This window comes from Notamacropus eugenii, chromosome 3 (assembly GCF_028372415.1).
Source record: "Notamacropus eugenii isolate mMacEug1 chromosome 3, mMacEug1.pri_v2, whole genome shotgun sequence".
In the NCBI taxonomy this organism is placed as follows: domain Eukaryota; kingdom Metazoa; phylum Chordata; class Mammalia; order Diprotodontia; family Macropodidae; genus Notamacropus; species Notamacropus eugenii.
Window position 1 is genome coordinate 473,833,182 of NC_092874.1, and position 24,975 is coordinate 473,858,156.

At 51.9% G+C, this 24,975-nt stretch overlaps 1 protein-coding gene across 3 annotated transcripts; it reads right to left on the reverse strand.

Annotated features, from left to right (window-relative positions):
• Positions 1-7,477: 7,477 nt before the first annotated feature.
• Positions 7,478-18,918, reverse strand: XIRP1 (xin actin binding repeat containing 1). Of its 3 annotated transcripts, none has more exons than XM_072598981.1 (3): positions 18,685-18,905; positions 15,013-15,050; positions 7,478-14,674 (listed from the first exon to the last, which is right to left on the reverse strand). In XM_072598981.1, exon 3 carries the CDS (start codon positions 14,671-14,673, stop codon positions 8,272-8,274), a length of 6,402 nt encoding a protein of 2,133 aa, XP_072455082.1. In that variant the 5' UTR covers position 14,674; positions 15,013-15,050; positions 18,685-18,905; the 3' UTR covers positions 7,478-8,271. The 3 variants fall into 3 exon arrangements, with proteins under 3 accessions (XP_072455082.1, XP_072455081.1, XP_072455083.1); XM_072598982.1 differs by having other exon boundaries at positions 9,951-10,037; positions 10,450-15,050; positions 18,685-18,918; XM_072598980.1 differs by having other exon boundaries at positions 7,478-15,050.
• Positions 18,919-24,975: the final 6,057 nt, after the last annotated feature.

Genomic DNA, 24,975 nt, shown 5'->3' on the forward strand with positions numbered 1-24,975 from the left:
ACTGGGTCAATCAAAATGATAATCCCAAAGCTTCCATTTTGGTCATGTCACTTCCAATAAACTCAGTAAACTTCAGTGACTCTCTTATCTCCAAGATCAACTATAAAATCCTCTGTTTGACTTATAAAGCCAGCGCTTTATAACCTGCCTCCCCTCTGTCCACCCCACCTCCCCCCCATCCTCTTTGATCCAGTGACACTGGCCTCCATGCTGTGGGCCTGTGACTGTTTGCTGGCTTCTTACCCAGCCTCCCAGCCTCTCCCAGCTCCTCTTTCTTAGGAAACAAATCAAAATTCCCAGGCCTCTTGGAAAGGGTGTGACAACTTTGTGTCCCACAGCTAGTTTCATATTCCCCAGGACTCCCAACAAGACCAGTGCTGCCACCCCTGCTCATTACTCCCTGAACCTCTGATATGGCCCTAATAGGGTGTAAGCTCTCTGCAAGCAGGGACTGTGTTGCTTCAGGTTTGGGGTCCTCAGTACCAAGCACAGGGCCTGGCCCATGACACCCACCTCAGCTCTGGGTGACTGGCTGGCCACCCCTTCTCTTTCCTGCTTTGGCTCTCCCTGGATGGCCTTATGGGCTACCGCCAGGAGCCCCAAGGTCATCTTCTAGTCAGACATTGCCCTCCAACGTCCTCTCATTGCTCCATGGGTAACCCTGGGGAATTTTTGCTTCCTTGAGTCTGACTCTTTGGATCCCTTGAAGACCTGGGCAATTCTGAGAGCTGAGTGAACTGAATAGCACCTGGGACTTTTCCACCATTCCCTGTGACTGTGGCCAGGCCCGTGGCTGGGGCTGTGGCCAGGCTGAGGCTAGTGATTTATATAATGGGGCTCTCAGGTGAGGATGTCACTGCTTAGGCCAAGAGGGATGAACCCTGACTTGTGAGCAGCGAGGACCAGGCTGGGAGAGTCCTGAGGTCTGGGATCCTCCATCTTCCTGGTCCCTGAGGAATGCTCCCAGCAACCTTCTGTTCACCCAGCTGTTAACTGAGGGAGGGCGTGGGGAATTCCAGGCACAGAGGATGGGTGAAGAAGTCCAAACCCACTGAGAGAGCTGTCTCAGCCCTAGCCCTGGCCCCAGCAGCAGCTCCTGGCTGCGGGGGAGGAGGAGAATGCGTCTGGTTTACTTTCATTTTAAATTTTACTCATATGAAACTACAGGAACCTATATGTTTCCTGCCAGGATTCATTGGGATTATGGGCCTGGGTCTGGGGCAGGGGAGAGAAATAGGACTCTAAGGGAAGACGTGCCTGTTGAATGAGTGATTGACTGAGGCAAGATAATTGAAGCAATTGCTTTTTAAAATATTATTTAGTATTAATGCTAATAATCTTCCCCTAGACGTGAACTCCGGAAGCAGCAGGTTGGGGTGGGGGTGGGAGAACAGCTCTCCAATGACCTGAAGTGAAAGACAAATTGGCCAGCGGCCATGGAAGGGGGCAGATTGGACTCGGAGTGCTCTCTAGTGGCTATGAGAGAGAATGCATCCTAATGTAAGGATAGACATACGTGACCCTATTTGGGGTTTTCAAGGCAAAGATACTGGATCGCTTTGCTATTTCCTCCTCTAGCTCACTTTTTATAGATGAGGAAGCTGAGGCAAAAAAGTAAGTTTTCGGAGTCACATTTGAATTCAGGAAGGTTTCCTGACTCCAGGTCCGGGGCTCTGTCCACTGCACCATCTAGCTGCCTTTATCAATACAAGACCAAGAGCCATTCCCCAATGGATTAGCAGTCAAAGGACAAGATTGTAGAGTTCTCAAAGGAAGACTTGCCAGCTCTTTCACGGCCAAATGAAAAAATGTTCTAAATCACTAATAATGAGGGAAGTACGCATCAAAACAAGTCTGAAGTTTCATTTCAGACTCACCAAATTGAAAAAGGTCACAAAAGATGAGACTAGTCGGTTAACAAGAGGCACAGTGATTGGTGGAGCTACAGCTCCAAAATGGGTCAATCATTTTGTAAAACCAATTGGAATTGTGTTAAAAAGTGACTAAGAAGTGAGTACTCTTTGACCCAACCCAGAGTCCTTGCTGCTGGGTATATATGTGTGTGTATGTGTGTATGTATTATATATATGTATATATAATACACACACGCACACATACATACACACACATACACACACACACACAGGAGGTTAAAGACAGAAAGCAAGATTTCCTATACATCAAAATATTGATAGCAGCACTTTTTGTAATAGAATAACTGGAGACAAAGTAGATGCCCATCCATCTGTTGAGCAATGCCCAAGAGAATGGGCGCGATGGAATATTTTTATAGTTCAATGGGAAGGCGCATGAACTGAGGCAGAGGGAAGTCATCAGAACCAGGGAAGCAACACCGATCACAATCACAGTAATACAAAGGGAAACAACAGAACATCCCAAACTGAGGACTAAGTAGCTTGTAATGACCCTGCGTGGCCTCAGAGATGAGAGGAGAAGATGCCCCCTGCTCCCTGCCTCCATTTCATTGTGGGCTATGGGAATGGAAAGTCAGGTTGTGCCCACCCTTGATTCTGTATTGGTTAGTTTTGGTTTTAAAACCTTTATGTGAGGGAGGGGTGGCTCAGCGGGAGAGAGGACAGGGACACATTCAGGATAAAGATGGTGTGAAATAAAAGACATTGAAATTAGAAAGAAGAGATCGGAATTGTGCCCATAGATGAGCAGGTGAGGAAGGGGATATTTCAGCAGAGTGCCACCTGCTGGCTGACTTCAGATTTTATATTCAAAGTCATTTTGGGCCCTTTGGCTTTATTTTGACCCAATGGGGCCAGCTGCCCACCTGGTTGTTTAAGGGTGCCTTAGATCAGTATTGAGAGAGAGAGAGAGAAACAGAGAGAGAGAGAGAGAGAGAGAGAGAGAGAGAGAGAGAGAGAGAGAGAGAGAGAGAGAGAGAGAGAGAGAGAGAGAGAGAGAGGCAGAAAGAGAGGAGAGATTCTCATGTGGCAGAATGTGCCGTGATGGTCAGGGTGCAGCTCTTCTGCTTTTAAATACATCTGCCCACTCCCAGGCTAGCTGACTTACATCCTTACTCTTCTGCTGCTGTATACCATGGCGAGTGGGGTTAGGAGTTGGAACGACTTGAGACCAGAGCTAATGTTTCAATATAGACCCAATGTAGACACATTGCCTCGTTGCCTGCCCAAGTCACAGACCCTCTTGTTTCCAGGGAGTCTCTACTTCCTCCTTGGGCTTTTGCATCTCACTTGGCACTCGACAAGTCCCAGGCTATGGTCCCAGCTTGGTCGCTAACGTTGTGTGTGACCTTGGCCAATCCCATCACTTCTCTGGGTCTTTGGTCCTCACCGGGGGTTGACCTGGGTGACCTCAGAGGTCCCATCCAGCCTCAGCATTACAAGTCTGGAGGCCCAGGAGCCTTGGTCTTTCCCAGAAGCAAAAAGACATTGGCTAGAGAAAGGCTGCAATGATGAGTCATCGACTTAAAGATGGGTGAGGGTGCCTGTTAGACTTGGGGCAGAAGCCTGAAGCTGCTCTCAACCAGAGGTCAGGGGTCAGGAAGGGAAGGGACTGCTTTGAAATGCTGGCATTTTGGTCCTTAGAAAGTCAGGCATTTGTCAGCAGCCTGGCTCCCCAACAGGGAGTTGCCCAGATGGGCCCAGGGCAACTGTAGAGGAAGTGTTTGGGATTTCCCAGGAGCTAGGAGCTCCAAACTAACTCCCTTCCCTGGGAATCCCCCATAACCCCATTTCCCCTTTCTGGGAATTCCCCCCTCTCCTAAGGCCTGTGTGGGCCCCCTGTCACTGAGACTTTAGTAGCCTCATCTAACAGTTTATACCCTAGTGCTGGGTTTATGGTTATTAACGTTAGGGTCATGGCATTCTGATGAAAAAGATTTGTTTATAATGGAAACCAAACCAATTATGCTATTATTCAATTTATGAGGATTTTTATAAAGTTTTTTCAAAGACAAAACTCCTGAATGCTTCAGCAGTTCAAAAGATCACCCCAGTCCTTCCTCTCCCTGATTAAAGAGCTATAGACCCATATCTTAGTAGATGGCCCAACTGTAGAGCGCCATCTGTATTTTTAGAACCAAACAAGGACTTGTAGAGTGGTCAAGGAAATTCTGGATTTAGAAATCATAAAAACGCTACTCTACTCAACCAGTTTCATGGCTTTCTGATCTTGTCACTTTGGAAGCTCTTTCTCTTCCCATCATGCCTGCCCAACCTAGGGGAATCTTCCAATCACGGTCTCTGGTAACTTCATCTTAGAGATCCTCCCAATATGCTGGGGGCCTTCCTCAGTTTCCCCTGACATCATGAGGGTAGCAGTTGGGCACTCTGACTGGCTGTCCATCATCCTGTGCTCTGCTCTGAGACCAACCCATCTTTTCTTCCTAGCATGCAATTTCTTGATAAGAAATCCTTGTTGCTGAAGCTTGCTCAAACCCACCCACCAGGCACTTCTCCTTGATCATTTCTGTACTTTCCTTTTTCCATTCACATTCCATGCCTCCCTTTGCCAAGGAGCAAGGTTATACCGATTGTAAATGGAAGTCTATTTGGAATCCAGTCCAACCCACATTAATGCAGGTGTGCCCAGCCCATTGTGAGCAAGGAAGCGTGCCAGTCTCTGGGGATATGAAACCTGCCAGGGCAGAGAAGGAGCCCACGGACTCTACTCACAAAGCCTAGAAGCACGTTCCTGTTAAGGAATCTGGAGAAAGTCACAGAAGCTGGGAAGATGAAGCTATCTAAATAACGGTGGGGTAGGGGCTGACCATGAGAGGGACATGTGGGGAAATGTTGATCAGTCAAGAAGAGGCTGCTTGGGAGACCTGAGAAATCTGGGCCATCATGCCCCTTCCTTTAGCCTTGTGACCAGTGACTAGAGCGGGGTCCCTGGAGGAGGAGGTGACACGGTAAATCCAGCTGAAAACCAAAGGGAAAAGGTTTGGGGAAAGCTGAGGATCTTCCAATGGCAGCATGCCAGTATTTAGTCTTCTTATGAATCACATGCTAGGGTTGAGGGCTGCAAATTCATGAAGGAGGCATGGGTGGAGGGATTGATGTGGGGGAAGAGGAGACCCTCCACTGCATCCTCAATCAATTTTCAGGAGGAATATCCTCCACCCATCATCCTCGGTCCCTCAGCTTTAACATTCCTTTCATGAGTTTCCTCCATATGTCCTGGGATACTCAGGGGTTCTCTCTCCAGAGGGGAGGGCACAGAGAATGAGTCAGAATTGGGTGTGAAGGGAAAATGGGAGGAGAGTCTGGGAGCAAGGGAGTCCCATGTGTATCTTGGAGGTTATGGGAGGATGGATTCACCATGTGCAGTACAAAGAAAGTAACTATGAAGGGGTAGAGGGGATTTTTGAAGCACTGACACCACAGAACAGCTGAGTCTTTAGTGGGGGTGTCTGGAGGGAAGTGAGGAGCCCAGCCCCTCATGACTCAGGCCCCTCAGACTGGAGTTGGGACTGAGAAGGAGCTGGGTGTCCCAGGAGGTAGAGGAAGGAAGACTTGGAGGGAGGATGCTGGGGACAGAGAACTCAGAAGAGACATTAGCAATGGAGAAAGAGGAGAAGGAGAAAAATCGGGTAGCAGACCCTGGGAGGGGCTTCTTGTTTAGATGAAGGCTGCACCCAGGCCTGTGGAATACCTTCTAACCTGGAGATTCTGGATCCTGCGTGTAACTGAAGCTGAGGTATACCACTTCCTGGCAGATGCAGGGCTGGGCTTGGGACATCCAAGTGGGAGACAGGTACAGGATCATCAATTTAGAGGCCAACTCCCTCATTTTACAGATGAGGAAACTGAGTCTGACCCACCTAGGGTCACCCAGCTAGTAAGTGTCTAAGGCAGGATTTGAACTCAGACTTCCTTGACTTCAAGCCCAGTATTCCATCCACTGCCCTGTTTCGCTGCCTGAGAAAAAGATGGCAACCTGCAGGTGTAGGGTAGGGTCAGGAATGGGACCAAATGTGCTTTGATGACTTCCCGTGTGAGAATGCAGGGGAGTGGCCTACGTAAAGCCATGGACCCGGCTAGTTAGCACCCTGAGCTCAGGCTCCTTCATACTGTCACTTGGAGGAAAAATAGGAAGGAGGGTGGGATGGGGACAAGAGGGGTTGGTGGGACTTTTGAGGACAGAATCAGATTCTGAGAACAGACTGGAACAAGGATCTGAATCTAAGAAGCTGGAATCCAATAGACTCGGGATAGGGAAGAGGTGAGAAGGCACAGCTAATTTAAGGTACAAATATTGGGCAGTTTTAGTGACTTGCAGCCTCAGTGGGAGTGCTCAGTTCAGAGTAGCTGTCAACCAAGTGGAGTCCACTTGAGGGTCCCTGGAGCAAGGTACAGTGCCCAGGTGATCGCTGATGTACAACTGGGGCACTCCCTGGAAAAACCTGAGGGAACCCCTGCACGTGGCGAGGACTCACCGTGATGAATTTCTCAGAGGCCACAGACAAGAACAGCACAGGACAGCCAGGCGCTCGGCTTCATTGCAGAGAATATTCCCATCTGTGAGATCATTGATTCTTTGGGGTGTGGGGTGCTCAGAACAAGGTAAGTGTTGACCTCAATGCCTCTGCCTGGTCAGACTATGGCCAGAAATGATTAATAACTGGCGTTTAATTGGGGCTTTAGGCCTCAGAAAGTCTTTACAGAATACACCTAGAACACTGTCCAGTTTGGGGTATGCCCATGTACATGGGCTGGAGAGAGGAGAGGTGGGGTCCCCAGATCTGCCAGATGAGGATTGGTCAATGCCTGGAAAGGGGAAAGACTTAGACTGCAGAGGACATCGTCTTTAGGCATCCCTGGGGCTGTTGTCTGGAAGGATTTTGACTGATTCTGCCTAGCGCCAGAGGGCAAGACCAGTAGCCATAGACCGGTGGAAAGTATAGAGACCCTGATTTTAGCTTGATGCCACGATGAACTAGGGCCCCAAGGTGGTGCCACAGTGCACAGAGCACTGGGCCTGGAGTCTGAAAGACTCATCATCTTGAGTTCAAACCTGGCTTCAGGCCCTGCCTAGCTGTGTGACCCTGGGCAAGTCACTTCACCCTTGTTGCCTTAGTTTCCTTGTCTGTAAAATGAATGGGGAAGGAAATGGCAAATCTCTCCAGTATTTTTGCTAAGAAAACCCCAAATCCCAAAGTAGAACAAATTACTTCAGAAACAATGGGTCTCTAACAAAGACTGGATGACCATTTGTGGAGAGGGATTCTGGGCAGGTGAGGTTGGATTATGTGGCTGCTGACAGCCCTTCAGCTCAGAGATTCAGAGATGGTGGAGATGGTGGTGTCAATGGTGGCCCTGGTTTGGGCAGAGGGACCCCGCCTCTGATCTGGACACTTCCTTCCAATCCATCCACAGCCCGACTCGTGCAAATCTACCTCCTTCCATTTCCATCCCCCCTCACCCCCCACCTAATGGTGGTGTAAGGAAAAGGTTAAATCCAAGTACAGAGAGCAGACAGTGGATGATATACAAAACATATTTATAAAGAGTAAGAAAAGGGCCATTGTAGCATGGGGGGAATGGGGTGGGAGAGGATCGGTTGGGGGAAGCCTGGGTGGACAGAGGGGATAGTGGGTATATAGGCCTCCTGAAGCCTTAAGGGTCAGCCAGAGCAGAGTTGACCCCAGAGCAGACAGCTCCACCCACTCCTTTCCTGGGGGACAGGGAGGGAGAACATTCTAGGACTTTGGAATTAAACAGATCTTCCCTCAGAGAGGGGGTACAAAGGAAAGAAAAGGGACATCTAGGTATGGGTGTGTTAAGGGAACCCTTCGGAGGGTGTGTGTGATAGGTCTACGTGGACATCTGTGTTAGTTCATGGGAATGTGTACACACTGACATTTTGATGGGGATATGTCTGGTAGAATACCTGGAATTATGTCTGTCAGCATGCATGTGTGTATGTGTGTGTGTGCATGCATGCGTGCGTGTGTGTGTGTGAAAAGTGGAGTATCCAGAGGGAGCATCTCATCCTACAGAGAACCCTTCCTGACCTCTTCCCTCTTTCCCATTTAGCAGAGGTAAAAGGAAATATGGAAAAATGAGGAAAGAGAGAATACCAAATAGCACACAAACATGAACTTTTCTCTTTGGTATTTGGCCTCTGCCCATCTGGGATGTTAACCTTCATCCCTCACGAGATGGGGGCTGGGGATCAAGGCATGATCAAGGCACACAGTGACTTCTGGGCACCCCTGAGTAGCTTGGGGGCTCCTCTTGGTGGGGTGGGGTGCACCTCTTCTCTCCAAAGGAGGCTTCAGTTGGCGGTGGGCCGGGAGTTCCCAAAGGTCACACATACTGTGCCAGCCTCATGCAGGGTCCCGTTGGCCCTGGAGGTGTTCTGCAGGTAGCGATGGAGCAGAGGGGAAGTGCCCACTTCATAACTGTGGCCCCTGCTGGCTTGGCCGTCGGCCTGCTTCGTGACTGTGGTGGACGACGTGATGATCTTGTTCCCAAATGGGTCCATTTCCTCGTACTGCTCTGTCACTGTCCTCGTAGCTCCATATAACTGGGAGCCCCGTGGGCCAGTCTGCAGCTCTAAGATGCTTTTCTGCCTCCTAGGGAACAAGGGACTGGCCCCAGGGCTTGGCTCTGACTTGCTGAGGCCCTGCCTCCCCTCCCTGTGACCTGGATCAGCTGGGATCCCTTCTGGGGGCAAAGAGCGGGCAATGTCCCGGGACAGATGGGAGATGTCAGGGCTGTCCCCAGGGCTGGGAGATTCAGCAGGCTTCCTGGCTGCTGACTCAATAGTGATGAAGGACGGTGAGGAGGGTGAATGTACACGGGAAGGCAGGACTCTGGAGAAGCCTAATTCTGTTCTCAGGTTCTCGGACAGTCCTCTGGCCTGGGTTTTTGCGGAGGATTGGCTTTCCACCTTAGGGAGGTCCTGGGCCTTTGCTTGAGCCTTGACCTCAGCCTGACCCTTGAGCTCAGCTTGCTCCCTGTGCTCTGGTCCAGTGTGCTCTAATTTGACCTTACTACTGGACTGGACACTGACCTTGGCAGTGCTGCTTTCTCTTGGAATTGGGGTTGAAGGTTCTTCCCCTAGTGACTCTCGGAGGAGGCCTGAGAATGCCGCGATGTCGGCCTCTGACTTGAGGCTGGACACAGAGCTGAGGGCCTTCCGGATAGCCTTCTCAATGTCCAGCAGCCGGGCCAGGGTCTGCTCCTTCAGGCAGGCCACTTCAGCACTGGCACGGGCCAGGTCTCCAAAGGCCAGCTCCACGGAGGACACTCCCTTGGGGCCTGGAGTCAAGGCTTGTCCAGGACAGGCCTCCCTGGGGTCTGGGGTCTGGGGTCTTTCCCCCACCCACTCAGGAACAGCCTCGAAAAGGTTCTGGAGAGCCTTCACGTCCACCCCACGCACAGCATCTTCTTCAATGGCCTTCACACGGCTCAAGATGGCCTGGAGTTCCTGCTGCTTCTTCAGGTTTTCAAAGATCTCTTTGGCTCCCTGCACATGTCCCTGGGGGATTTCTTCCCCAGGCTTCTGCCCATCGGCCTCAGGCTCTGGTTGTGACTCCTGCCTGGGAAGCCTTCTGGGCCCCTGCAGTGGGGCAAGATCATCCTTGAGTGTAGCTGGGGTGCAGGGAGATCTTCCTGGACCTGTGGCCTGGACACTGTTGACCACAACCTCCTTTTCAGAGGTCTTGGAGGTAGAGGGCTGCCTCCCACTGAGGTGGCCATCTGGATGTCCACTTGTTTGGTGTGATGGGATCAGAGACTGGACCTTCCCTGGAGCACCAGTGACAGCTGGGCTGGTGAGGAGGGCCGGATGCTTGTGGGGAAGGATCTGGGCCAGACCTCCGAGGTGTGCAGGTTTGGGGGGTAGAATGGGCTTCTTTCTGGTGACCATCACTGTAGTCTCTTGTTTGAGGGACTCTGCCGCTCGTCTCTCTGGGTGTCTCTGGTCAGAGACAGGACTGAGGAGGTGGACATAGGGCTTCTGAGGGGTTGGAGCACAGGAAAGAGCGTTGTCTTCAGGGCCAGGGAGGAGTGAAGACTCAGGTCCAGTCACAGCAGCTGGGGGAGGAGGAAAGTCAGTAAGGGCCTTCTGGCTGGGGCCAGCGGCTTGGCTTGGGCTGGGTACAGAGACCCTTCGGGCTGCATCTTGGTAGATCAGAGCTGCTCTGATATCTCCTTTGCATACATTCATATTGGCCTTGCCCAGAGACTCGAGGGCAGCCTGCACACAGCCCTTGCTCCCTTCCCGCCCTGGTCCTGAGCCTACCTCCAGGCCCCCAGTACTTGGTGGGGTGGGGACCCTGGGCAAGGAAGTCCCTGGCTGGGGTATGACTTCCAGTTCTCCCTTAGCAGGCGGGGCCCCAGTGCGAGGCATGAAGGTCCTTACAGGCTTAGCTGTGTAGATGCCATCCTGGACAGCCACCCTCCCCCTGAGCGACCCTTCACTTGTCTCTTCCTGACCAGCACTGACCTTGGTGCGGACCATGGAGGTCATTTGGATGTCAGGCATCACCACCCTGGAGATCCTGGGGGCGGGACTGCTCAGTGGGGCTGGCTCCTGTGGCTGGCCATTCTGGATGGTCTCTTGTGCTGGGCCGACATCCCTTGACTTGTGTTTGCTCTGCACTTGGTGTTGGAGGGTCTGGGCCTCAGCTGTAGCCTGACGGAGGTTCTGCATGGCCACGTGGAGGTCAGGGTCTGGCACCCCTGGGGTCACAGTTGGTGCTCCCTGGATGTCTCCAGGGGTCATTGGGGCCTTCTGCAGCCCTGGGGAGACCCAAGCCTCCTTGGTCAGGAGATTGGTGGAAGTGGGTCCCCCAATCCCACCTTCTGGCAAGGCCACGTGGATGACCTTCTTCACTGAGGACACCGTTGGGGGGGTTTGGCTTGGGGTGACAGTCCCTTCAGCTGCACTGTGGTTGTCTGTTGGTGGTTCCCATTGCAAGTTCTTAAGGGAAGCCAGGTCCCCCTTGTCAATACAGCTAGCTAAGAGTTGGACACTGCCCCTCTCTGCGGTGCCACTAGCTGCCTGGGACCCCAGCCCAAGCCAGAGCGAGTAGACAAGCAGCTTCACCAGGCCTTGCTCGGTGTCTTGGATCACCAGCCCTGTTCTGGTTCCACCAAGGGTGTGGTTCCAGGCCAGCAGGTCCCAGACCTTGTGTCCACAGCCATCCGTTAGGGTGGAGAGCGGCAGCGGCTCTAGCTTCATGAGGCCAGTCTCATCTGTCTGCACCAGAAGCCCCTGGGGGGCCACGTCTGGCTCTTGCATCACTCGGCGGAGAATTCTTGGGAGTTCACCCAGGACAACCTCCTCCTTTTGCACCTGAGGCTTCTCCTTGCCAGGGCTGGGAAGCTGGTATTTGGCCATTCGGACCGTCCGGGCTGTGTGGGCTTCGATGAGGATACCTCCCCTTTGCAGGACCCCGGGCCTGCCATGCAGCATCATCAGGGTCTCCCCGGATGCTGTCTCCTTCTGCTCTGGCTCTCCATCCTGCTGGGCATTCAGGTGGTCCAGGGGCTTGCTCTCAAACAGGCGAGTAGTGCTCCTCACATCTGCCAGGGGCACGTGCTCCCGGGGTCGCTCCTCCTGGGGCGTAGGGTCATGGAGCTGGTCCAGGGGGATGCTCTCAAAGAGCCATGTGGTGCTCTTCACGTCAGCCTGAGGCAGCTGCTCCCTGGGCACCTTCTCCTGGGACGCTGGCTCCTGGAGCTGGTCCAGCGGCTGGGTCTCAAAGAGCCAGGTGCAGCGTTTGACGTCCCCTCGACGGCTGTCCTGTCTCTGCACGGCCAGAGTGGGCTCGGGAGTGGCAGAAGCTTCCCCATTACCTTCTGACTCTCCACCCTTCAGGGAGTCCAAGGGCCGGTTTTCAAAGAGCCAGGTGGAGGTGCGGACGTTCCCCTGCTGCACATCGCTCATGCTCACTGTGCGCATGTACTGTGGGGCCCTGCCTGCTGGCTCTCCCTTGCCCTTTCTGGAGCTCGCTGCCAGTTCCAGAGGCTCTGTCTCAAACTTCCAACGTGCAGCTTTGAGCTCACCTTGACAGATGTCCTCCTGGGTTACAGCTCGGATGACAAATATTTCTTCTCCAACCCCCAGCCTTTGGGTCAATGGCCTGGTCTCAAAGATCCAGCGGGCACCGCAGGAGTCTGCCTTCCGGACTTCTTCTTTCTTCACTGCTGTGACTTCATGGAACTGGCCCTGCCGGTCTGGCAGCACATACAGGGGCTGGCTCTCAAAGCGGAGGGTCTGGGAGGAGCCAGGACCTCTGCCCAGGGCCTTCTTCTCAATTCTCTGAAGCTCACTCTCATCCACATCCTCTGGGAGCTCCCCCAGGGAGCAGGTCTCAAAGACAAACCTCTTTCCTGATGTGGCAACATCCTTCTCTGGGGGCATCTCCTGGATGCCCCCAGTCACTGCCTTCTCTAAACAATCCATTGGACAGTTCTCAAAAAGCCATGTGAATTTGCGAACTGAGCCTCCCACTACAGGCTCAGGGGGAATCACAGAGCCCAGCTGTTCTTTCTGGCCTTCGGTCACAACTGGGGCTTCAAAGGCCTCCTTCCTTCTTGAGACCTGTCCCACTGGAATCTCTACCCGGCTGCAGTAGTGAACAGGGTCCTTTCCCCCAAGACTGTGAGGGGGGTGTGGGGGCTCTGTTTCAAAAATGTGCGCTTCCATCTGTTGGTCTTTGGTCTGAGGGGAAGCCTGTCTGACCTGGAGGTGCTGTTCTCCAGGGCCCCCTGGCCCCTCTTGGGGTTGAGTCTCAAACATCCATGTGTATGACCGGACATCAGTCTGAGGACTGGTGCCCGTGACCTCTGGCCTCGATTCCTGGGCCAAAGCGTGGATGGGGTGTGTCTCAAAAAGCCAGCGGATGGTCTGCACATTACACTTTGTGGGCATGGCCGATGGAGGCTCCTCCTCTTTCTCTTCTTTCTCTTTCTTCTGCTGGTGGATGACCTCCAGAGGCTGTGTCTCAAAAAGCCAGCGTGCACTGCTCACATCCCCCGCCATGACCTCCTGACGTGTGATGCCTCGGATGACATCTACCTTCTCTGGATCCTGACCCAGCCGGTCCAGGGGCTGTGTCTCAAACATCCACCTGGAGCCTTGAACATCCCCACCAACCACCTGCTCTCTGCTGACCGAAGTCAGAGCGTGGAGGCCGCCTTGGCCATCCTGAATGGCATACAGTGGCCACTTTTCAAACAAGGCCTGGCTGGCTTGAACTTGTCCAGCAGACACCACCCCCTTCAGCTTATTCTCATCTGTAGGGAGAGGTGACTTGTCCTGCCCAATGCTGTCCAGGGGAAGAGTCTCAAACAGCTTCTTGAAAGCCTTCACATCTCCCTTTCCTTCCTTATCCCCAGCAGGAAATTGTCTGAGTGCCAGTTTGGAGGCACTATCGCCAGGGCATGTCTCCAGCTCAAGGGCAGCCTTTTCTGAGTCTCCCTTCTCATTTTCTTGCTGCCTGACCTGCTGCAGGCGCCCCACTTGGACCTCACTGCTGGGAGTGGCCAGCGCCTGTGTCTCAAACAGCCACAGGGTAGAGCGCACATCCCCTCCTCTCACCTCCTCCTTGGCTGTGACAGTTTCTTCAGGTGTCTCCTCACCCTTCAGCGTATCTAGGGCCCGGGTCTCAAACAGCATTTTCTGTTGTTGGACATCTGGGCCAGGGGGGATGAGGTCTGGGGAAGGCTGAAAGTCCTTCTCATCAATTGTAACTTCTCGGATAGCATCCAGTGGCTGGGTCTCAAAGAGCCAGCGGGTGTTGCTGATGTCAGGCCGGGTTGCTTCCTCCAAGGATATCCCCCTGATCACTCGGACTTGGCTTGGGTCCCGATTGATGGCATCCAGCGGCTGGGTCTCAAACAGCCACCGTGCTGTCCTCACTGCTGTGCTCTGGATCTCCTCTCTGCATGCAGCCTTGACCTCATGGATGCCACCCTCGGCGTCCTGGATAGCACAGAGGGGCTCAGTCTGGAAGAGTTTTACTGTCTTCTTCACATCCCCCTTTAGCTCTTGGATCTCTGAGCGCAGCTGCAGGGGACTTTGCTCCTGGGCAGAGGTTTGGCAGCCCAGGCTGTCCAGGGGCCTTGTTTCAAAGAGGGTCCTGGTGCCCCGGACGTCTCCACTAGGTGGGGGCTCTCTGAGCACAGCTTTCTGGATATCTGTCTGACTAGTCAGTGTGTCCATTGGTTGGGTCTCAAACAGCCACCGGACTGTCTGAACATCCCCACGGATTGGCCCTGGCTTGACTGGAGCCTGGTCCGTGGTGTTAAAGGAACCATCCTCAAACTTTTTGGATGTGGCCCGCACATCCCCCGCAAGTACTGCCTCACTATCTGTCAGCTTCTGAGGAGGTGGGTGGTCACCAATGGCATCCAGACTCCAGTTCTCAAAGATCCAGCGCATGGACTGGACATCACCTTCTGTGGGCTCCTCAGCCTCCAGAACCTTGGCCAAATCCTTGACCACGGCTTCTTCCAGATTCTTGCGCAACTCTGGGTGGATGTGTCGATACAGCCTCCTGAGCTCATTGGTCTGACGCTGCTGGTAAAACTTGGAGAAGGCCTCCTTGGGTGGGGGAAGGGGCAATTCATCTTGGGCAGGGGGTGGTGGCAGCGCCAGTGTGTCTTCCCCAGTCTTTGGGAAGATCATTGCAGGGGCCTCCTGGACCTTGCCCTCAGCCATCCTTGTGGGGAGATAAGGGGAGATTGGTGAGGGCATGGGCTGGGTCTCGGTGGGCAAGTTAGTGAGCACACAGCACACGGTTAAGACTGCCATGCTGGGGACTCAGATTAAGAGAAATGATGCCCAATCCCAGGCCTGGCCCCACCAACTGCGTCTAGGAGAGCTTTCTATCTTATGGTGATTGGGACCACCAAGCTGAAGGAGTCTCCTCTTCCTTTGTTGGTCAGGTCCAGCTTCTTACCCTAGCCATGGACCCTCTGCTTGGAGTCCCCTGGCTTCTGCAAAGGGATCCGTCTGGCCCCAGCACACACCACACTACATACCATCAAGAAATCCTACCTTGCTGGGTCTGGGGTCTCGGGGGTCTTTCTCAGACACTGTTGAAAGAAAAGTGAATCTAAGTATAAACAGGGATAGCTATCTAGCCTTGTGTTCTTTCCTTTTCCCTCCTCCTCCCTCCAAGGGTCCCCTATCAACTTTTTATTCCTCTTCCCTCCAACTCAGGGCACCTCCCTGACCCTCATTCTCCTTGTCTAAATCTGTGGGAGCTTTGGAGATTTCTCCCAGCTCACCATATAATCTCAAAATTATTTCATCTCGCCGGGCCTCAGCTACCTCACGTACAAAATAAGGGGGCTGAATGGCATGGTTGTTCAAATTGCTTCCAGTCCCAAATCTACTTTTCCTAAGAAGGATTCTCTTTGAATAATGAGATTCTTTGCATGCTCCTCATCACAGATGCCATGACAATCATTCCTGTAAAGCCTCCTCAGCGGGATTTTCAGCCTTTCCAAAAAGACTGACCCAGCCATCCCCCTGGAAATCTCCCCTCCCCCCACCTCCTGCCCTGCCCCATCGGTACTCTGGGGGACAAGTGTTAAAACAGCAGCCAGAGCTTCCTGGGAAAGAATGAAAGGCATGTCACCTTCCCCCCACCCCCAGGCACACAGACTTTCTGTTGGGCACTAAATATAGCCCGAAGAGCCTGGCTGCCAGGCTCACATCTCCCCCTGGCACTTGGGGGAGGAATGCTGGGTTCAGAATAGGCATCCCTTCCTGCTGCCTCAGTCAGACAGAGGGTCCCTGATCCCTGCAGGGACCCAGAACAGGGCCTCCCCTTTCTGTGAGGAGGAGGATTCCTTCTTAGATCCCCACAAACAGACCCGCCTATTTCACCTTGTAAGCTATCCTAGGCAGCGATGAGGGCAAATAGCCAGGCAGACAGCAGCACGGGGCACAAGGGGCAAAGTAGATTCCTCCCCCTCCCACTCATGTGTCTCAGGCTCAGCTGGCTCATCTCTGGTTTTGAAGCACCGCTAATCTTGGGGTGCTAGGCTGGCATCCATTCCCCTACTATGGGGCTAAGGGGAGTGAGGAGGCATGAGAATGGAGCTTAGGGGGTGGGGGAGCTGGGCTGTTCCCACAAGCTGTAGCCGACAATGGCTCCTGAAAACAGCTTTCTAAGGCAAATTCAGTGGCAAGGAGGAAGGCTTCAGAAGAGGCTTTGGACTTTGGGACAAGGCCCGATGGTGGTGGTGGAGAAACAGAGCCCCTAGTTTTCTGTGAAGGGGGAGGGAGCAGAATGGGGCTTCTTCCTATTTTCACTGGTCTTGGAATTTTGACACCCTAGGGCACAGCCCCAGCTTCTGCCCCCTATTTAATACACTCTGACCTTAGTTTCCAGTCTTCTCTTTTCTTGTCCAGAAAACACTCCCAAGACCCCACAGTAATACAAGAGGTTTGTCACTTGCTGCCTGGTTGCATCAGACTGGCATCGGTGCCTCCATGATTATGAGCCCTACAGGAACCGTCTTGGAGAAAACTGCCCTGGAGAGTTAGGGCAGTGACCAGTCCTGGAGTTGAGGCCTTCCTCCGCCTCCCTTTTCAGAGGCCTCCAGTCCCCAAACAATAGGCAGACTTTCAGAGAGGTGGGTTGTCAGATGGGGGATGGTGAGGCCCCCTTGTCAAGCCCCCAAGTAGACATCCTTGATAGGTTACTGGGTCACCCAATTACTTCCCAACTGTCATTCTAGGGAAATCGAGGAACTGGGCAGGTGGTTAAGTGCTTGACCTTTCTGGGCCTTATTAGCAACCTAGATAAGTAATTCAGGGCCACAGGTCCTGTGTCCAGTCTCCCAAGGGGTCACTCACCCACACCTACTCAAGCCCTGGATCCTACACTGGCTCCTTACCAGCCCCTCCCTACTTTAGTGGCTAAACAGCCTCTGCCCCCTCCACATCCCAGCATATCTATCCACATCTCCATCTGCCTTGGTCAAATCTGGTGAGTCACTGCTCTGTTGCCCAGAGCCTCTACTAGCCCAGTCTGGCACCAGACTTACCCCCGCCCTGTTGACTTTCCCACTCACTGGGCACTGACAACAGCCCAGGGAAGCTTAATCTAAGCTGTGGTGGCTGAGAGCCAAGGAATAGGGGTCAGGGGGAGGGGGAAATCTGCCATCTGAGTGATCCCAGGAGCCCCAAGCCTAGAGCAGAAAAGGGACCTTGGGGGCCACTGACCCCCTTATTTTATGGATGAGTAAAATGAGGCACCAAGAGTGGGAATGATTAGCCCAAAGTCACCCGGGTAGTAAGTAGTACACCAGGGTTTGAATCCTGGTTCTCTGACTCCAAAGATGACTGAGGGCACCTGGAAGGAAGGTTCAGGAAGGTCCCTTTCCTGTATGAAGCCTCCTTTGGGGTGGAAAAGGAGATGCCAAGGGATCTATTCTTGGGGCCAGAAATGTAAAGACTTTTCACCCCAGACAGCTGAGGAGCTATGTGTGTCAGGGGAGGGGCCTGAACCTAGGAGGGGTCTTGCCCTTAGGGGGCAGACAGCCAGGCCCCTCTGGGGCTCCCTAGACAGGGAGGGCAACCTCCATGCTGGCTCAGCAGGTCCTGGGGCGCCCCAAAGCCTGCTCTTCCCAAGCTCCCAGCTGAGCTCAGCAGGGCCAGGGAGGGAGAGAGACAGGCCCTCCCAGGCTAACCTTGTCACTTCCCAGATCAGAGGACAGTCATGCCACAGTCTAGAGACCAGGGAATGGGGCCCCAGCCAGAGTTCAAAGGCCTCCCTTTCCTCACTGGGCATTTATGGAAGAAGAGGCTGTGGATGAAGCGCCCAGGACACTGCAAGGGACCTAGGTAACCCAATGCCCAGCATTCCTTCAGCATTCCATGGGATGGGCTGTTTTAATTCATCTTCTGAGGTTTTCCTTTAGTGGATTACACCAGATTTATCTCCCTCCAGTTTGGTGTCTGACATCTCCCTTCCCCAGCTCCCAGGCTTGGTCCTCTTGCTTCCTCTTAAGCTAGTTGGCACTTCTGCCTTCTCTGAGTGTTCACACCCAGGGCTAAAGCCAACAGGTCTTTATGGGCTCTGAGGATCAGCTACTTCCAAGACTGTTTCTCAGGATGCCACCCTAAACCCAGTTTCTGGACTTTGGATTTGCACACAGTTCCTCAGGCCCCATGGGCTGCAGGACACCTCCTTAATATCTGCGACTTCTGAACCAAATGGGGCCCACTCTGCCAAGGTGGGATTTGGGGCATTTAGCTGTAAGGGAGTCTTCCAGGCTTCTTCTTTCTTCATTTACAAGACAGCTAATGCAGGCAAGTTACTTTCTCCAAGTCCTTACTTGATGGGAGCCAGAGGGCCTGGAATCTGTCTATGTGCTGAGTCTCTTGATCCCAAGTCCCTCAGGGCAGTCAGGCTAGTCCCTGGGCCTCTCACCCCGGAACCATGGAAATCTCCCAGAGGAACAAGGCTAGCGTGTTCCCACCCCCCGCTGTCAGATCCTGGCCTCCCGTGGCCAGCTCTTTAGATGTTAGTCTCAGAGTCTTGGGGAGAGTGAAGCTTGCAAGGGGAGATCAGAGCGAGCTCCTGACCTCCCTGTTCCTTTTCCCCATCCCTGCCCTGACTGGTGCTCAACCTGAGGGCCATGGCTGCCACCCCCGGGAGATGAGGAGACCCTGGCCAGGTTTGCCCAAGGAGATGAGAGAATGGCTACTTACGTGGGGGGCCCTGGAAGCCACTAGGGCAGGGGTTTCTGGAGAGATGCTGGGCTCAGGAGGAGTCTCCGAGGAAGCTGACTCTGGTGGATCTGTCCCTCCGCTTTCAGCTTTCACTTGTCTTGGCTCCTGTGTCCCCGTCTGCGTCTGTCCAGCTCCTGGGTCTGTGCAGTATGTGGCCTGACAGCTGCTTTTATCTGGTAGAGCCAGGCTATGTTGGGAGCATGAAGCTGGCGTGTTATTTTTAGGGATTGTAGAAGTTGCTATTCCATCCGTCTGAATCAATCACGGGTCCCTGAGCTGGACTGGGGGCCCAAGCACTGGGGGTGGGGGGAGGGGATGGGGGGAGGTGCCTCATTCATAGAAAGCCTGCTCTCTGTCCCCGCCTGTGGGGAGCACTTGATCCATTGGTGACTCAGGTCTAGAAAAAGGGACTCAGTCACATACCAGGAGTGTCCCAGACTATTTGAGGGGGATGAATAAGAAGGGACCTCCTTTGCCCAGCATGACCCATCTCCACCCCTCCCTGGGACAAATCCTAGCTGCCTGTCAGGGCCCAGCCCAAATTTCTGCTATCCAACAACAATTTGAAAAACGTATTTAATGTTCACTATGTGTGTGGTCTCCCTGAGAAAATGAGGATGGTAGGCTGTGGGAGATAGAGGAAATATGTGGAACCTTCCAGGGCACCCAGGGCAGCCCAGGGCCCACTCCTTACTTTGGGCAATGCCCTCCTGAGCTGCCTGAAGAGGGATGTTTCTTCCAGGAATAAGAAGGTGATAGTCCACCCACCTCTGGAGGACTAAGGGCAACTGTGGGCACTGGGAAGGACAGTGACTAAGTGGAGAATGTTTACAGGAGGGCATTGGGTATGGGGGGGGCGGGGCTTGGGCTGGACCCTATAGAAGACTCAAGGGGATATAAGCTGTCTTCATGGATGTGAACCGTGGTTGTGTGGAGGAGGGATTAGCTTGGTTCTGCTTGGCCCCAGGGGGCAAAACAAGATCAAAGAGCCCATTTAGAGTCAAGGTTACCAAAACATCCCTAAGATTTAAAGCCTCCTCAAAGTGAATTGGGCTATTTTGGTAGGTAATGAGTTCTCCTTTCCATGGAGAGTTCTCTTTTTCTGTATTCGAGCAGAAGCTGGAGACTCACTCCTTGGCTGTATTCTAGAGGGATCCTAAAATCCTGACTGTGAGGAACCTCAGAAGCACTGAGGGGTTCTCAGAGGAAGAGTTCAACCTCCTCATTTGTAAAATGAGGAAACCGAGGCCCAGAGAGAGAAATAGGCCTCCTCAAGATCTCAGAGGCAGGATTGGAACACAGGTCCTCTTGATTCTAGTCCAGTTTCCTAGCCACCATCCCATGCTGCTTCTCGAGTCCCTGCTAACTGTGAGCTGCTGGGATTCTGTGACTTTCTCCCATGTGCATTTGCCTGCACAGCCTACACCTTGAGAGCAGTCTGCCTGGTGACATTCTCTGTTCTGTGTGTGTGCACATGCATGCGTGCACACATGAGTGCTTGTGTCTTTGAAGACTAGGGGAGCCCCTAGAGTGAATGACTGACGTTGAGGCTAGGGACTCCGCCAACTGTTTGGCTGATGGATGGATGGTGCAACCCATAGAAATGAATGCCATGATGTGCTAATTGGGAACCAATCCAGTTAGTTGACAGTTCAAGAAACTGAGGCCCAGAGGGGGAAGTAACTTCCTCAAGGCTAGACAGCTATTAAGCAGCAAATAATAAGCATTTTTTAGGTGCCCACTTATGCCAAGTATCATGAGAGCTGGGATTTCACCACTGTATTCTTTGTGCTCAGTGAATGGATGAATGGAGACTCCAGCCCTCCTTTTCTACCCCCCCAGAGTCCATCCTTCTTCACGCTCTCCAAATCCATCTGCCCTCCTGGACAGAGCCTGGATTTTGGGTCCATTCCCTAGAATCCAAACAAGAGTGGGGATAGCATTCAGGATGGCAGTGAGCATGGCACTCCTTGAATCCTCCTGCACTCAGGCTCACATGCCCTGGGGTTTGTCTGCTATTAATAAACCCTGTAGTCAGATTAGAGGTGGTTGGCCCCAGTGTTGTTGTTCTGTGAGGTCCAGACATCCTGATTTGCCAAGGTCACACAGGGAGGGAGAAGGGGGCAGGGTCAGGATTCGGACCTGGGTCTTCTGCCTCCTGCTCCCAGCCCTACCGTACAGCAGCTTCCTGGCACTGGGCTGTGGGAAATCCTAGGATCCCTTGTTTGCTGTCCAGCATATGGCTAAATGTTTCTTCCTGGTCCCCTCTCTGTTGATTTTCTTACCCTGATCATCTGACTCCCAAGGCCAGGAGAATTAGTTTTGGGGGGTTTATTTACACAGGAAAGAGGAGTAACTGAGTGAGTTGTGGAAGGTCAGAGAAGTTGAGGTAAGATGGGAAGGCTGGTGCATGATTCATGGAAGGGCAGTGAAAAAGAGGGCTTCATTTTGAGTCAGGACCCAGGTTCAAAACCCAGCTCTGTTACTTCTCCCTCATCTCTCTGGGTCTGAGTTTGCTCATCTATAAAATAAGAGTTGGATCAGATAATGTTAGAGTTTTCTAGCTCTAAATCTAGCATTTCATTCTGTCTTAGCATCCTGACATCCTGGAGAAAGGTTCAGTCTTAGACTCAAGATCTGGATTCAAACGTTCTTTTCAATACCTATTGGCCGTGTGATCCTGGGCAAGTCACTTAACCTTACCTCTAAAATCAGGAAGGTCTCACTTAGCCCTAAAATGAGGGTTCTTTGACCCAGACAAGATTATAATTTACAGCTTAAGGGGTATTTCCATCCTGAGAAATCCCCAAATTCATAAAATCACAGATCTGTTAAAAAGAAGTCTCTTTAGTCCTGAAGTACAAGGCTGAGTGTCTGTTTCCCCTCCCCAACTTGCTCAGAATTCTGTCTTCTCCCCTGAGAACACTCCTAAATCTGATTTCAGATTTTCTCTTGCCCCATTCCCTCCACTCTCCCTTCCCCCAATCATAGGTATTTTGGATAGAGTCCATTGGCTTATTCTACAATCCTAGGTTCATTTTCTGCCCATCAGGAAGTCTCTGGAATGTGTGTGTGTGTGTGGGGGGGGGCAAATTTGAGGGAATAGTTTGCCCATATTTCTATGTAAAACAAAAAGCTTATTAGATAGCTGTATGTCTCCTAAAGGATTTTTTAAAAATCCTTTTCCTTATCATCTATGGAACAGGAGAATTCACTCCAGACCCAATTCTCTCCACAAGCTCATAAAAACTTCTCCCCCTACAGGGCCACCATGAGGGCAGCCATATCTTTCAGCAGGTCTCTCTTGTGATCTGTTCCTAGTGACCAGATATAACCTGGATTGAAGAGTGGGCTGGGGCTAAGGAACAGAGACTTTTTTGGTCTGTAGCAATAAGACAAAGGGATTTAGGCATCATTCATTGGAGACCGAGCTTTTGGCTTCATCCTTGCCACTTTCTTCAAGTTGACAGTAGTCTTGTGGGCAGAAACAAGACCTCTTGGCCCAGCATGTCTTGGAGGGCAGGGCAGGGAGGCAGTGGGACCCAGGGAACTTTCTTCTGCTATCATAGAAAGAGGGGACCCAGCAGGTCATGGAGGCCAGAACCTTGGATTTGGAGCCAGAAGGATCTGTATTTACTGTATGACCCTGGGCAAACTGCATGACTCCTTTAAACTTGGTTTTCTTTACTGACAAAATGGAGATAATATTCGCACCTACATCACATGGTTACCTGATAAAGTCAGATAATGTATGGAAAGTACTTGGCAAATTATTATCATTATTCTCATTGAGCCTGGGGTGGGAAAGAGATGGGTCAGGCAGGATAAAAGGAGAAAATCTTAGGATCTGGGAAAGGAAGATGCCCATATTCCCCCAGGTAACTCCCATCAGTAACTGGATGTAAGTCTTGGGTGAATCAATAACTCAAGATTTGAGGAAACAGTGGGGGACTGGGCAGTGGGGTGTTTATCAGAATCTGGCCCCATTCTCTAAATAGAAGCTTGGATAATGCAGGCCTTTGGATTATCCCAGAGTGATTTAATTTCCAAAGTGAGGAAGATGCTAGTTTTGGAGAAAAAGAATCTCTTCCCTTCTCCCTTCCTCCCAAACTTATAAAGAAATCTGGAAGACAGATAGGGTTTATGGGAAGAGCTTTGGCTGGGCTGAGTTTGAGATGTCTAGGGGACACCTGGATGGAGATGACCAACAGACAGTTGGAGATTTGAGACTAGAAGTCGGCGAGGTTAGAGGTGGCTAAATCAATCTGAGAATCAGGATGATAACTCTGTGAATGCTGATGAGATCTCCAAACCAGCTTTCCCTACTGAGTGCCCTGCCTTTACCTCCCTTCCTTTAGACCGCCCGATCTTTCTGTCTTCCTTCCTTTTCTCTTCCTTCCCTCCAGTCTCAAAGGATGAGGTGTCCTTCCTCCTGGCCCAGGCTAGCCCTGGGCTCCTCAGGGACTTGGCTTCCTGAACAAATGGCACAGATCTGAAAACCTATATAATCTTTTGAAAAAGGAAATGGCTCTTATCTTCTCCTTTCCAGAGGAAAAGTAAGTTGTTACCACACAGTTCTCAACACTGTCAGATCGCTCAGTGGAAAAAACAACAAACCAGATATGGTTTTACCAATGGCCACGACACCACCCCAGATGTGGTACATTTATCCCTTTGTCAGACTCTAGCAGAGGGCGAGAACCTTGAGAGGAGAGACTGTCTTGCTTTTTCAATTTCTATCCCTAATGTTTAGTACGTGGTACCTACTTAACAATGCTTTCATTCATTCACTCACCATTTCCTTTCTCTTTCTCATCTTCAATAGCTTCTGCTCTCCATTCCTTCCTTCTGTTTACAAACAGACCTGGGTCTCTGCTCTCCTACAAAGACCTTGCCTTGGCCCTGCCTTGGAAGCAGCTGGGCTATCACACTCTACCCCTTCACTACTAAGCTTCTCAGAAGAGTGATCTATTGCTGTACTCCCAGCCTCCCCTTCCCCACCACTTTGTGTTTGTCCTTCATTCTAGAAGAGGACCATGACATCATGATGATGACATGACTTGCAGTTGACACGGATTTGAGGGAGGGAGGCTGTGCAAGGTCACCAGCCTCACTTTCTTCTCCTGTGCCATCTGGATCTAGTGGCTTGATATTCATCAGGACGGGCAGAGATGGCCCAGGATGCAATATGAGACCCTGGCCCTTTCAGAGTGAGATACACCCATTCAATGAATAGCCTTCTTTAAGTTGGTGGGTTGTTGTCCTTTGTTTTCAAAGAGGACCAAAACGACATCACCTACCACCTGCTAACTCCGCAACTCCTCCCCACCTATCACTGTTCACTCCAGGCTCTTTAATGGACAGATCCTGGGGCTTTTTCTTATTCCTCATACACTCTGATCTCTTTGCAGCATCTCATACTGCAAAAGACTGGTGGAAGGAATGGCTCATGTTGAACCTTTGGGAGACAACGATGGGGAGGGAGACACCCTAGTAGGATTCCCAATAGAGAAGGGCAGTCATGCGTGAGTGAGGGGAGGGTCGTTGTGCTTGGTCCCAAAGACCTAATAGAATTAATAAAACAAAAGCTCCCTGAGGGCAGGACCTTCTTTGCCTTTTTGTCTTTGTCTCCCTGAGTACCTAACAGTCGGTGGCACAGGGAAAAGTGTGCTAGAATCTGAACTGATCAGCCTCTCCTTGATATTCTATGACTCCACTTGTTCCTAGGTCTACTCCTTTTGTCATGTTCTTTGGTGGCTCGTCTCGCTCTTATGACCCCTTCAATATAGGAATCTCCTTTACGCCCCTCCTCGGCTCCCCTCAGAGGAGAGAAGAGGGCATATGTGAGAGATGTCACAAAGTAAAATCGACAGGCCTTGCGGCAGTTCAGATTGTGGGGGGTGAGCAGTAGTGAGGAGTCCATGATGACTCCTAGCTGGTGGGTCTGGGTTATTGGGAAGCTAGCATTGCCCTCTGTGGTAGTAGAGAAGGTGGTGGTGGTCGGGTCATGGGAAAAGATCATGAGTTCTGTTTTGGATGTATTGGGCTTAAGATGTCTAGTGGACACCTGGTTTGGGATTTGAAGGACTATCAGTGGAGAGAGGATTAGCTTTGTCCTGTCTCTGTCCCTAGCATTGCTGTGAGGATCAAATGGAGAATATCTGAAAAGTTTGATAGAAATGCTAGCTCTTATTTTGAGCTAGCAGGAACCTCAGAAACCATTTAGCCCGACTCTTCATCTTAGAAGATGAGGAAACTGAGGCCCTAGAA